Here is a 15,405-nt window from a genome sequence, read left to right as displayed (position 1 = left end):
ATTATTCCAGATAATCTTGTGTATTGCATAAACATTTAGAATCAGGGCATATGTAACAGTTCACGACAGAATTAGAGTTACAAATCTTGGTTCCTTTAAGATTCTGGGTAGTCTGCTCCAGTGTTTGTTCCATGTAATTTCATCTTAATCCTGCTTGGCGTGGAATGATACCTTAAAGCATTTCAGGTCCGATTTGAATAAGATATACTTCCTAGACATTAAGATGACAATATATTGTGGTATTTTTTCTCTGTGCATGGTTGTTATGCGAGGCCGTGGAAAGCTTATCAGGTTTCTGTATAACAGTTGGATAGTCTATATTATAATACAGCAGCAATGGGTGAATTCTAGATTACATCCCAACACGATGGCCAAGCAGTCATATGGGGGTTGTGGTTCTTTTTGATTATATAAAGTTGTATAATTTTATAATCTTTTTGATTTAATAGTTGTACAATTCAACTCTATTTGTTATAGTAAAGGTTACTACTATCTTCTACATTATACTATACATGAATTAGTACTACAAATTACTATATCTGTAGTAGTAAAAGCAGCAATTAGATATTTCTCAGTTTGTTATTTTGGTAAAATCCTTGCAGAAAGAAAATAGGTATTTTTATTTGTATATTTTTCCATGAGATACCTGTATTTTCTTGTAACATAAAGGCATTTATGTGCCTGGTAACGCAAATTTCGAACTACAAACTACAAATATTCAAACCTAGTATTTAAATATCTCAATGCCGTGAATCTTTCTCCGTGCATCAAGTTACGTAAGTTAGGTAGTGTTCGAAAGTAAGAATGAGTTAAGGATGGTTCATATTAGTGATTTCCAACTACGTGCTATATGACGTCACAGTTTTGTGCTTTTGTTCTCAGTAAACTGCACAGAGAGAAGATGAAATGGGTAGGAAACCTGACGTTTATAAAGACAATGATAATGTGGAAACAAAAACAAAGATGTAGTAATCAATGAATTTCAAAGCAGATTACTCTTGGATCTATGATCAAAGTGTTTTTCAATGTGAATTCTCTCATTGCAAAAGCATTTAACTACGCCATAATCGAATAGTTGAAAATGACTGTTCTATATTTTTAAAGGATAACTTAAAGGATAAAATTACTCTAAAAGGAAAAATCTTTGAGTATGAGTGTAAGATCCATTAGTCAAACCCCTCTCATCATTTTAACCACAAGACTTCCTCTACTAAAAGCATTGAACGAAGCATGTATTCGAGCTGTCAGTTTCTAGTTAAACATAACCTGACTTCCAATTCTTCACTCTATATTTTATAAACAATTAAGTTTATTTTCTTTTCCACAGTGTCTTTTCGTGGATACGTATACCATTCCTACATTGAATAATTGGGGACTCATTACCTTCAACTGGACCGCAATGTTTGTGTACTATGTATCAAGCGTTTCAGCAGATGAGAGTCTTAGGGCTTTACGGAGGAATCAACGCAACTGTTTATTTCGAGATGAATCCCACAAGCATCAAATAACGGATGAATACAGCTATGAATCCTGTGCATCTCATTGCCGCATGACTATTGTGATAGAATTATGTGGTTGTAATCCATATTTTTATCCTTATCAAGGTTAGTAATTCTACAATAAACATAATTTTTATTGTAGAAGTATTTCATGTTGGTTTGTGGTTGTGATTGTGTGTATTAAAAAATCCCTATTCGAAACCGAAAAAAAAAAAACGAAAATTGAACGACTATGCTACTATACATAAACTTACCTAACTGGTTGTGCAATATTAAATTTACAGATTTTTAGTGAATGTGCTTCTTTCAATGAAGAATAACGATAGAAACTTGATAAGAATGTTAACGGTGCATTCCTATCAACCGCATATATTTTAATCACACTCGACCCTAGGCATACTAGATAAACACACGGTTCTGATTGGTTGAAATTATACGTATAGTATACATACAGCACAAATCGAACACAAAGTGCTGTCGGTTCTCGTGGCCGAGCATGCTAGCGTACGGGCTAGCAATGAAAATCAATTTTGGCGTGGGTTCAAACCCGGCCCAAGGAAAGTTTTTTTTTAAAATGTAATAACACATTATGATTAAAATAAGATAAAATAATACTCATTTACCCTTCTAGTAATATATAATGCATAAAAAGTGATTTACGTACGTTACGAAACACACCCGAGCGAGCATAAGCGAGTGAAGGGAGTTAGAGGCCCCGTAGGGCTCGTCTTGCTCCACCTTGACCCCCATAATAATGCTATGTGACATTACGTGACACTCGAGTGGTGCAAGGTCGATGTAAATCTACATGCAGCAAAGTTGTATCAAAGTTTTGTAGGTGAAATAATCGTAAGTAAAATTTACCTTCCAGAGACTTCTCTTCAGAATTTATTTTCATGACAGTTACAGTTTATGTACTCCTAACTTTTTAAAATACAAACAAAGGACCCTGTGTAAGTTCTCGTCGAAAATAAAAGTTCTATTTGCCTCGCTTTTTTGCTGTATTCGTATAGATATAAAGGCAACTCTTTAGGAAAAAAATATTTCGACGACACTGATAACGATTTCAAGAAGGTAGGGCCAAAATACGGCAAATGTTTATAATGGAGTATATGGGAAACTACATGTTATATTCGGATTTTTGTAGGTACCGTCCAGAACTCTGAGATCAATGATTTGCACATATGATGTGCATCAGAGTACGGGACAAATAATAGGTAGAAACGAAAGTGGTGTTATGTTTCCTTTGGCTGATACAGGGTGTTGAAATTGGGCACCATCCGGTAGTTTAATAGACTGTATGGGAGAGTATTTGGTGGCTGGAAATTGTATTACGTACCATCAGCGCCTCCGAAATGCACATCAAGATGATGTGGTGTTCCTCCCGAAGGCAGGGCTGTGACCCGAAGGTCCCTGGGCAAGGTGAACCCACGATGGTTTGCCATTGCCTGCCATGAGATGATGACGTCCGAAGGATGGAGCCGCAGTTGAAGAAGGGATCTGGACTACCTCTGTCCCCACCGGGAATCGAACCTGAGATCCCTTGATTACAAGGGGAAGAGCTTATCCATTCATCCACCGGGGACACATTCTTACAAATAAGATCATTGTCATATTATGATATTTAATATTAGGAAATACTCAGAAAACAAAAAGTTTGGGTCTGTTTCACACACGCACACACACACCGACACACACATACACAGACACACAAATAAGGCATCGGAAACATAAAGGTCACAAAGTGTGAAATTCTATGGGAATGGACAATATTGTCCTTAGTTGTGAATGACAACATCACGATTAGTGGTCAAAATGTGCCGCAGATCACCTTATAACCAAAGTTAAGTCATGCCTGAATCTTCATTACCGTGTATGTCCTTAGTGTCGAGAAAAATACCACTTAGATGCGAAGCTGGAAAATGAACAGTTTCATAACGAGCAACACCAAGATACCAAAGAACGGAAGCCACATGCGAGCAACATCCAAAAACACGAGCTCCACTGGGGCATTTGCAGTACCATCCAAGAATAGCGTCGGCTCCTGGTTTTTCTGGATCGTATTCACTGAAAAGTGTGTACTGCAAACTCTGTACATGTCGAGATTGAATTTTAAACCTCAGGATGTGTGGAGTGATATGCAAATGGAAAAGTGAAAAACTACCATCAGATTTCATGTGCTCTGCTGCATATGCGTGAGCATTTTGGATTTGATAAATTCCAAGCGTGATTTTGAATAAGTCTTCTTCTGTCAATCGAGGAAAGTCAGTAATTGACGATCCGTCACACGGTTTCCAAATCTGTGCTGAGCATTTGTCAATATCACCGGATGTCTGTAGTTTCTTTTGTAGTTCATTTGTTAAACGAGAACGTGATAAGATTTCAATACTTTCTTCAGACTTTTCTGGTGCATCGTTGGTCAATGGAAGCGCAAACTGATTCTCTAAGGCACCTGCAATGCGTAAATACTCGCGTAAGTTTGGAAGAGCTGCAATTGGAACCCTATCCCTGAACATCTTGTACTTCATTTTGAGATGGCTATTTTTCGCTTCTACACACCACCTGCCCTTTTATGACAATACGGGATTGGTTTGCAGCCAGGCAGTCATGCTGCTTCTTTCCCTTTTCTAAAAGACATGGCATTTTCGCAATGATCCCTGCTCCTCCAACACCGTCATGGAATCTCGGAATCCCCTGTCAACCAAAACGCAGTCCCCTGGTTGTAAGAGCTGGTTTAAACCATTTGCTGTGTCGGCGAACATAGAGTTATAATACTAGCATCATTATTTACACCAACATATGGACCAACAATGCCAACAATGTACCCGCTGGGTGTAACGATCATCATGGGTTTCACTAAAGGACGTCCTTTTTGCACATTATACAGACGCCTTTGCAGAGTGTAGTTCGTCGATTTTTCGGTGTAAATGTATGTTCCGTCAAAGACTAAAACCAGCTTGTCATCCTCTACCCCATAAAGTTTGCGGGCCCAAGCTGGAACATTGCTCAGAAGAAACGAACGAGAACAATGCTTTGAACCCAATACGGACGGTACAAACTGCCTTATCAAAGCCTGTCTAACTGATTTCAATGCATTTGACACACTTCCGTGGCATGGATATCCAAATATTGCTCCCAGAAAGTCATTAGAAAGGTCATGCCTGAGTTTCATTAACAACATGCCCAGTCTGGTTTCAACGCTTGTAACACTGCTGTTATGTAAGGTGTCACAGAAGCTGCACAGCACAGTCAACTGTCCATTGTTCAATCCCGTGAACACTACTAATTGTTCTTCAGGAATTTCTGCGAGGTTTACCTTCATGTGCACAGGCACAGTTGACGTATCTTCAACGTTGAGATCCGATCCCTGACTACCCATTTCTGGTTGTTTCTGCACGCTTCTCACATAAGAACTTGCCTTTATGTAGCATGTTGTACATAGTACTGTTGACGGACCGAAGCACTGGAACGACTTACCTTTGCTCCCACGCATGTAACTAATCGCTTGTAAGAACTCACTTCCACACACCGGCCGCTTTCTTTGCCCTCTAAACCATAGTTCGCACACGGAACATTGCCGATGTTTATCAGTGTTTCCACCGGAAGCCATTTGTCACACACGTCACCAAATTGTTTTAAAATGAATAATATGGCTTTTGCATTACGTTTCCACACTGGCGAAACCTACCAGAAAATAACACCAAATAGTACACAACAACAAAGTTCGCATAAATGTCGCGAGAAACAGAACAACAAAAGTCACTGGACGAAAGCATGCAGGAATTGCAACTTCTTGCAGGCACAATGAAGTAGGCACAACAAACGAATCGATCACCACCTACTTGCAGTCACTAAAGACGAGTAAGCTACCACAGAAATCAACACCTCCACACTGACGAGTCTACTGTACTTCCCTCGATAGAGGCAGCCTCGCAACAGACAGATAGCGAATATGAAGCAAATGTTTGCATATACACAACCTCAAACGTCCGGATCGGTCAAACAGAACATAATGCCAATGACGTTTTCAACTATTATTTGCCCTTTACTCTCCTGTACATCATAATATGACAATGGTCTTATTTGTCAGAATATGTCCCCGGTGGATGAATGGATAAGCTGTTCCCCTTGTAATCAAGGGATCTCAGGTTCGATTCCCGGTGGGAACAGAGGAAGTTCGGATCCCTTGTTCAACTGTCGGTTCCATCCTTCGGACGTCATCATCTCATGGCAGGCAATGGCAAACCATCGTGGGTTCACCTTGCCCAGGGACCTTCGGGTCACAGCCCTGCCTTCGGGAGGAACACCACATCATCTTGATGTGCATTTCGGAGGCGCTGATGGTACGTAATACAATTTCCAGCCACCAAATACTCTCCCATACAGTCTATTAAACTACCAGATGGTGCCCAATTTCAACACTCTGTATCAGCCAAAGGAAATATAACACCACTTTCGTTTCTACCTATTATTTGTCCCGTACTCTGATGCACATTATATGTGCAAATCATTGATCTCAGAGTTGTGGACGGTACCTACAAAAATCCGAATATAACATGTAGTTTCCCATATACTCCATTATAAACATTTGCCGTATTTTGGCCCTACCTTCTTGAAATCGTTATCAGTGTCGTCGAAATATTTTTTTCCTAAAGAGTTGCCTTTATATCTATACGAATACAGCAAAAAAGCGAGGCAAATAGAACTTTTATTTTCGACGAGAACTTACACAGGGTCCTTTGAGATTAAAATAAACACATCTCGCTGGATATGAGATCACAATCTCTAATTTTTCTGTACATTTTTGTTTTTGAGTGGATTTACTTTACACGAAATAATACGAGGCTCACTTTTCTACAAGTTTTCACTGTACAAAAAAAAAAAAAAAAAAGATTTACTCTTTTCCGTAATTAGCCTTACAGTAATATCACAAGATGCTTCTCTACATTTTTTTTGTCATTTGTAGCCAGAAAATAATCTGTTAACAATCAATAGGTATTACTGGACAATATTTGTAGGGGGGAGAAAACTTAGTATTTATACGTTCTGGTAAGCTGAAATTCAGCCCTTGAATTATTTTCCTTTAGCTTCAATTGCTTTGTAGTGGGAGTTTATGACAATAGCATCTGTCAATTTCTTTTCCACAGAGCACCTGAATTTACCAATAACTGAGTGGAGCTCATGTTGAAATTCATCACCTAGAACTATGCATTCTTTTTTCTTATTTCTGAATTGATGTTGACACGATATTACAATGTCTTTATCACTACCAGATTTCTCTTAACGTCTTGGAAACTTGTAAGCGTCTTTGCTTTGCTGATCGGTTTCTAACATTGTTAGTTCTTCATAAGCTAAGCAGTCTTCCATCGTCCCATGCAAAACCCCATTCTGTTGCATAGACATATAAATGCATTTAAAATACAAACTAAAACTGGATTTACTCCATGCTATAAGCATACATCTGAAATAAAAATTAACTGAATATGCTAAATATGCTCTTAAGCACTAATATATGATGTAACCTTTGAAATATGCATTTATATGCACTATAAAACTTCAAATTTGAGTTCTAGTATTGTTGTTAGAATCCCATATCAAATTTAAGAGAGATTCATATAAGCAAACAAAATATGCATTTGCATAAAAACCGATGTCTATTGATCACATTGCCCAACCCGGCAACACGTTTCTATTATTGACAGCGACAATGAATATTATAGCTTCTTGCAGAGAAAACGAAATAAATCTTACGTGCTTTATATACAAGAGTACGTGTATCATTATGAGCTAACAAAATTTAATATAACTCATTTATCTTTCATTACATGAAAAAAATACTAAATGGGTTTGAAGACATCAAAAATTCAGGAACATTCTGAATACTGATGAGTAGTATCTATTAAACACTGTTATCATCTCTCTGACATTCGGCAATCATCATTAGATTCGATCTCTTACATTGACATAATACTCTTTCCTAACCAATTAATATATGAACGAAGAAAAATGTTACGTAACATTATAATCTTGTAAAAGAAACACTAAGTAGAAAATTAGATTGCACCGAACTGCGTTCACAGTTTTTAAATAAACGCACTGTGTGCAAAAATACACCTAAAAAACTTCTGTATAATGACTATTATTATACATACAAAAGCACGAACAAATAGACACGTAAATTCGCAACAGACAACACAAGACGTGGGCTTCGTCAGATTTAACATTTTTCTCGTCGTGGGTCATTAAAAAGCGTCCCCCAGCAATAGCAATAACTATATGTGTATAAAATCTGAGACAGTGAAAAGAATGTTAATAATACACACCGAAGCTTTCTTGCACCCACTGGAAAACGTGAAGTATATTAATATTTATTTGCATATATTGTTATTGTAGACTGTTCCCATAATGCCCACCGACTTCGATTTTACAAAATTTGAGAAATAAATTTCACTTTTTATTTAGTGGTCAACTTGAAGGCATTTTGTTATACTACCATTAAGAAACCCATATACATCATATTACGAATCAATCATTATGGAACAATCTCATGTGTGACACGCAGCAGTGGTACCAATCTTTGAAAGTTTCATTTACAACTTTTTTCTTTTTTCTTTTCTAACTGATTTTGTGAGTAATGGTGCATTCAGTATAAAGGTACAACAAGATATTCTCTTTCTCTCTCTCTCTCCCTGTGTGTGTGTGTGTGTGTGTGTGTGTGTTTGTGTGTGTGTGTGTGTGTGTTTGTTTCTAGTTTCCGGCGTAAGCGTGTGGATACTACCAGGTATACTTTCGTGTGTACAAATGCTAGTGTGTGTGTGTGTGGCGCGGGTATATGAACTATTAATTGGGATCGCGTAGTGGAACTTATCAATATTAGTACGTACATACAAACGGCTGTTACTTCACACGATAACTTTGGACGAATGCGAATTTTTAAATTCTGCTTTTTTGCAATAAATAAGTAGAGTGATTCCTCTCGAGGGAGTTCCCCTAAATGGTAGCCCCTACCATGTCCAATTAAATCACAAATTGCCGCAATCGTTTGCACATTGTTTGTACAGAAATGTACAGGCCAAATTTTCGTTTGTACACTATTAGGGGCGCCGCCAGAACGAAAATAATTGGGGCTGTTTAACTGGTAGCCCCCCCCCACCAACATGTTCTATTCAATCACTAATTATCGCAATCGTTTGTACTTCGTTTGTACAGAAATGTGCAGGCGAAATTTTCGTTTGTACACAATTAGGGGCGCCGCCAGAACAGAAAAAAATGGGGGCTGTCTAAGTGGTAGCCCCCCACCATGTCCAATTGAATCACAAATTGCCGCAATTGTTTGTACTTCGTTTGTACAGAAATGTGCAGGCGAAATGTATGTTCGCACGCAATTAGGGGCGCCGCCAGAACGAAAAAAATTGGGGGATGTCTAAGTGGTAGCCCCCGACCATATCCTATTCAATCACAAATTGTCGCAATCGTTTGTACTTCGTTTGTACAGAAATGTGCACCCGAAATTTTCGTTTGTACATAATTAAGGGCGCCGCCAGAACAGAAAAAAATGGGGGCTGTCTAAGTTGTATCCCCCCCACCATGTCCAATTCAATCACAAGTTGTCGTATTCGTTTGTGCATCGTTTGTAGAGAAATGTGCAGGCGAAATGTTTGTTTGAACAAACTTAGGGGCGCCGCCAGAACGAAAACAAAGTGGGGAGCTGTCTGAGTGGTAGCTCCCCCAACGACGTCCAATTGAATCACAAATTGTCGCAATTGTTTGTACTTCATTTGTACAGAAATGTGCAGGCGAAATGTATGTTCGCACGCAATTAGGGGCGCCGCCAGAACGAAAAAAATTGGGGGCTGTCTAAGTGGTAGCCCCCGACCATGTCCTATTCAATCACAAATTGTCGCAATCGTTTGTACTTCGTTTGTACAGAAATGTGCACGCGAAATTTTCGTTTGTACATAATTAAGGGCGCCGCCAGAACAGAAAAAAATGGGGGCTGTCTAAGTGGTAGCCCCCCCACCATGTCCAATTCAATCACAAGTTGTCGCATTCGTTTGTGCATCGTTTGTACAGAAATGTGCAGGCGAAATGTTTGTTTGAACAAACTTAGGGGCGTCGCCAGAACGAAAACAAATTGGGGGGCTGTCTAAGTGGTAGCCCCCCCATCATGTCCAATTGAATCACAAATTGTCACAATCGTTTGTACTTCGTTTGTACAGAAATGTGCAGGCAAAATGTATGTTCGTACACAATTAGGGGCGCCGCTAGAACGAAAACAAAGTGGGGGACTGTCTAACTGGTAGCCCCACACCAACATGTTCTATTCTATCACAAATTATCGCAATCGTTTCTACTTCGTGTGTACAGAAATGTGCAGGCAAAAGTTTCGTTTGTACACAATTAGGGGCGCCGCCAGAACAGAAAAAAGGGTGCTGTCTAAGTGGTAGCCCCCCACCATGTCCAATTCAATCACAAATTATCGCAATCGTTTGTACTTCGTTTGTACAGAAACGGGCAGGCGAAATGTTTGTTTGTTCACAATTAGGGGCGCCGCCAGAACGAAAACAAAGTGGTGGCTGTCTAAGTGGTAGCCCCCGACCATGTCCAATTCAATCAGAAATAGTCGCATTCGTCGGTACGTCGTTTGTACATGAATGTGCAGGCGAAATGTTTGTTTGTACACAATTAGGGACGCCGCCAGAACGAAAACAAAGTAGGGTGCTTTCTAAGTAATACCTCCCCACCATGTCCAATTGAATCACAAATTGTCGGAATCGTTTGTACTTCGTTTGTACAGAAACGAGCAGGCGAAATGTTTGTTTGTACACAATTAGGGGCGCCGCACAGTGGGAGATTTCATCAATCTAAGGGAACTTTATTCAATTTTGCGACCATGCAATATAGCAAAGAATACCTGCAATGTAGATAGCTAAATATGCCGTTTATATGAAATTGACATGAATTCGGGCGATGGTCGCGTGCAACGGTTGCAAATATAGCTTGAAAAGAGGCAACGAAGTGTACGCGCGTAGAGCCTACGACAGGTACGTTTTATACTAGCAGTTCATTTGACTTGTGTCCTGCTGTGCTTACACAAAGTGATCAGTGCTGTGCTGTAATAGATTGAGGGTGTCCGAAGGGAAGATCGAGCACATGAACTTTGCCTTGCATTATAGGGTTCCTGGGGGATAGCGTGGAAGAAAAGTGTATGTGAACGTGTGGAAAAAATGTTATGTGGGAATTAGAAACGAAGTTTTAAGTAGGTGTTCTGTGGTGTTCAGCCTACGGATTAAGTTCACCTGAAAGCTTGTTGAGGTTAGAAGTAAAAACAACCGAGAAACCTTGCGCAAATTTGCGCAAAAACGTGAAGACGTGGTGTAAAATGTCTCCCGTGTTTACATGGCGACCTATATTAGATATATGGGAACAACATGCGTCAACAAAGCGGTTGGAAAGTTTAACAAATTGCATAATCGAAGAAACCTTGGTAGTGGAACTTACCACTAGTTCGCCAGGAAGAATAAGAAAATGTATTAATGATATACGTACTGGTTAAACGGGACAAAGCCAATAGGCACCAGGAGAGGTTGATATAGGACAATGCAACGTCGTTGGAAAATGAAGTGGACTTCAACATAGTGCCTGTTCTGCCAACGGATACTTCTGTCGAAAATAAACGCGGTAGACCGAAAATGTACCTCAAAAGTGCAGAGTAGGAAAGTTAAACATAGAATCAATTTGTTGTTCTTGCCCACACGGGGTAAGAAAATCAAGAAATCTCCAAGCGCTGCACTTCCAGTTCCGGCGAAATTACCAGAAGATGAAGCTTTGGCGTTATTAATTGATGCGAATCTTTCGAAAAACCAGTAAAATTTCGTGCGTGATGAGGCAAAATAAGCAGACTGTAAAATGTATCCATCCTATGATAAGGTTATAGATAATAAGCAACATTGTTATCCAGATGAAATAAAAATCATAGAAACATCCGCTGACATCCGGTACAATCCCTTCTTGATAATACCATAGGAAGACTCAGTTAAACACAAGAAGATGTGTTTCGAAATTTATCCGATGTTCGCAACATTAACATTGTTATTAAGGGGAACTGTGATGGTGTGCAATAAAGTATGTATCGCCAAACTTTTTAGATGAGCATTCAACTGACGAGAGTTTGTTTGGTATATCTATTGTCCCTGTTTAACTGTATAGTGTCACTAACAATCGTAACTGTATCATTTGGCAAAATCCCGCTCCATTCTCTACTAGATACTGTCATCCCACAAGTTTTGCGTTTGCAAAAGAAACATTTGAGGTTTTACAAAACGAAGTCCAGAAAGTAGAAGACCAAATCGAGAAACTCACTGTAGGAGACAAGGAGTTTATCCTTCGCCCTAAGATTATTTTTTGTGTGATTGATGGAAAACTGTGTAATTCTGTATCCTCATGTGCGTCTACCCAAACGTGTTATTTATGTGAAGCGAAACTGAAAGAAATGAATAATCTTAGTATTCCTTCTCATAAAACTGCAGATCTGAATTTTTTTACTTTTAGACTCTCTCCGGCTTATTCTTGGATACATCTTATGGAATGCATTCTCCATATTACCTACCCCCTAGACATTAAAGGATGGCATGTACGAAACAAAGAAAATCGGATAAAAATGGAATAAAAAAAAAAGAAATGTGTCCAAGCAAAATTTCGTAGTGAGCTCGGACTATTGGTAGATATCCCGAAACAACAAGCAGGAAATACCAATGATGGCAATACAGCCCGATAGTTTTTTCGGAATGCTGAAAAATCGTCCGAAATAACTGGGGTAAATGTCGACTTAATTAAGCGATTTCCCATTATTTTCGAATGCTGAAATTGTGGTTTTCCGACTGATACATACATATTTAGTGAGTGCGCCCTTTGCATTTTGGAACTGTATTTATAAAACTATTCTTGTTATCATATGTCCGTAAGCGCACTCAAAGTCCAATTTCACGGGAGAGTATTCTACCTATAGGCTAGCTTCCCGAAGAAGCACAGGAGGCTCGAAACAAGGACAATAAGAAATATAGGGAACTCTTTATAAGAAAATTATCTAGAGTGAATACCAACACGGATTTAATTCATAGATTGCTCATCACCTGATCCATATATTGCTAGTAAACGTGCTCCTGCCAAAACCAAACGTTCAGACATAATGTCCCAGGTTCTACGATTGTTAAAAGAGCCTTATGTGAATGATTCCTCTGATCAGTGACTAATACTAATGAACTTATTTTTGCCGTCAGGTTTGGGTACACACTGACTCTTGTTTATTGTCCTGACTACCTAGTGTAATGCAATGTCGTGTTTACCTTTCTCAAGCATGTGTTACTTCTTTGGTAAATAATACACAAACAACATTCTTTATCAAAGAAATCGCATATTTCAATCGAATAAAACGTCAAAACCTGCACCATTCAAATGTGCATCATACATTGAATAAAGTTCCCCTAGATCGATGAAATCTCCCACTGTGCGCCGCCAGAACGAAAACTAAGTGGTAGCCCCCGACCATCTCCAATTCAATCACAAATTGTCGCAATCGTTTGTACGTCGTTTTTACAGAAATGTTCAGGCAAAATTTTCGTTTGTACACAATTAGGGGCGCCGCCAGAACGAAAACAAACTGGGGGCTCTCTAAGTGGTAGCTTCCCACCAACATGTCCAATTGAATCACAAATTTTCGTAATCGTTTGTACATCGTTTGTACAGAAATATGCATGCGTAATTTTCGTTTGTACACAATTAATGGCGCCGCCAGAACGAAAACAAAGTGGGGCTGTCTAAATGGTAGCCCCCACCATATCCAATTCAATCACAAATTATATCAATCGCTTGTACATCATTTGCACAGAAATGTGCAGGCGAAATTTTCGTTTGTACTCTATTAGGGGCGCCGCCAGAACGAAAACAATGTGAGGGATTGTATAAATGGTAGAAGCATTAAAAAAATGTGTCACATTTATGGAGTATTTTTCTAACAGGACTTTGTTCACACTATTGTGTGGTTTGGTTTGTTCACACTATCGTGTGATTCACTATATTGATCTTATCCTAACGATGATGGAATTAAATGTTTTTTTTGTTTTTTATATTTATATTTATACTTACAATCATTATTGCTGAGTTAGTTTTTCACTCCTCAGCTCTTATTATTAAACTTATTCATTATTTCTTACGTGAACTGAATCCTTATGAGAAAAATGTATTTTTTTCTTTCTATCTTGCGCAGAAACCGTTATTCTCATCTCGTACAGGAAATTGATAAGTGGAAGATATAACAAATTCACAAAGTAGACTGTTAAAGGGAAAATTATAACACAGTATTTTGTTTTATTTGATCATCTTCATTAAACTCATTTTGCAGAAACTATAGAATGCATGGTGAAGTATTTTGGTGCATTCAGCATTCTGATTTACGAGTAGAGTTGCTAACTGGCCGGTATTTGCTGTAATTTTGATTAAGGCCGGTGACCGGTACAAACTTCTTATTAGACCCCTTCTGACCGGTATTTTGGAATCTGCAATCCAGAATATAACATTGAACATCGAAATTTTTCAACAGTGCCTTTACAAACACAAATTTCCGTTGTATTATACAATATCGATATTTTTTTAACGTATGGCAGTTTTTTTTATTTATTTAACATAACAAATTTCATAACACTTATATTTTATTGTAAAAGAATTTTATTCATTTATTGAGAGTAGAAAATGACTTTTTAAAGCCATTTCCTTTGTTTGAAGTGAAGTTTATAGAATAAATTTCATTTTATGAATCAACTATTGTTACATAAAGATTAATATCCAGTATTATTCATCTGTTTCGATAATTTTAAACAAGTGGCAATTGCTGGTAAATACAATAACGATCAATACAGTCTTCAGTTTCTCATTTGTACAGAGAATTTTGAGGGTGTGCCGGTAATTTTGTTTCCTGAGTTGGCAACCTATTTACGAGGTTTTGTTTCAACTCTAGGGATGCACGCGAGACGCGAGAAGTCTCGTCTCGTCTCGCGTCTCGTCTCGTATTTGCGAGACGAGACACGAGACGAGACTCAAAATTTTATGCGAGACGCGAGACGAGACTAAACCGTGCGAGACGAGACGCGAGACGAGACACGCTTAAGTCTCGCACGAGAAGTCTCGCGAGACTTCTCGCAGTCTCGCAACATTTATGAATTACATTTAATTGTATATTTAGTGATTTTACATTTATTGAGTTTTCTAAGTTGAGCGTTAATGTCTCCAGTAACAAAAAAGTGATTGGGGCAATAGACATTTTATGAGATTTATTATTATTCAAGGTTGATTTTCAGAATTAAAGCCTTCTTTAGTTTCTAAACATCATTAAAAAAAGAAAAGCTTTGTAAATTGGAAATTTATTACAGCATCGATTTAGGACTTTATTTTGCGACACAAACACATACACGCGGGCGCGCACGAATACATGGACTTCTGTTTTTGGTCTGAAAAGCGAATAAGACTTCCTATTGTTGCGAAATGTGATATTTCTGTTGTTTCTGTCTTTTTCACATTACTGCTTGCGATTAATGTTGGGGAATGGCGGGGAAATCCCCTCTCGTTAAAGTTTATCCCCGGTCCGGTTCGCAGAAATAACATAATATTTTTACATGGAGTAAGTATTTTTTCTATATATTTATCAAAAACATCCCCCTCTAGTTCGGAAGTTTAATTCAAACACTGGTTTGGTAGGATGGTCCTATAGTTTTGGAGGGAGATGGTAGGAATGGCCCTATATCTGTCAGTAATTTTATTTTCTAGATATGGCAACAATATATAAGTTGAAAGCGAAAGTTTATAAAATGCGATAATGCAACATTGCTATAAGCGCGAACGAACCAAAAGAATT

The 15,405-nt window shown here is 38.4% G+C and overlaps 1 protein-coding gene across 1 annotated transcript in view; it reads left to right on the top strand.

Annotated features, from left to right (window-relative positions):
- The first annotated feature begins 1,260 nt into the window (after positions 1–1,260).
- LOC145681066 (sodium channel protein Nach-like) overlaps positions 1,261–15,405 on the top strand; it is a 72,006-nt gene continuing 57,861 nt past the window's right edge. The window contains exon 1 of the mRNA XM_081752458.1: positions 1,261–1,604. Coding sequence (XP_081608584.1) covers positions 1,400–1,604 — 205 coding nt within the window. The 5' untranslated portion in view covers positions 1,261–1,399. The remainder of the gene's footprint in view (positions 1,605–15,405) is intronic.

The sequence above is a fragment of the Thermobia domestica genome, chromosome 1, assembly GCF_964235325.1.
Source record: "Thermobia domestica chromosome 1, izTheDome1.hap1.1, whole genome shotgun sequence".
Taxonomy (NCBI): domain Eukaryota; kingdom Metazoa; phylum Arthropoda; class Insecta; order Zygentoma; family Lepismatidae; genus Thermobia; species Thermobia domestica.
This window is presented reverse-complemented; position numbering and strand designations above follow the sequence as displayed.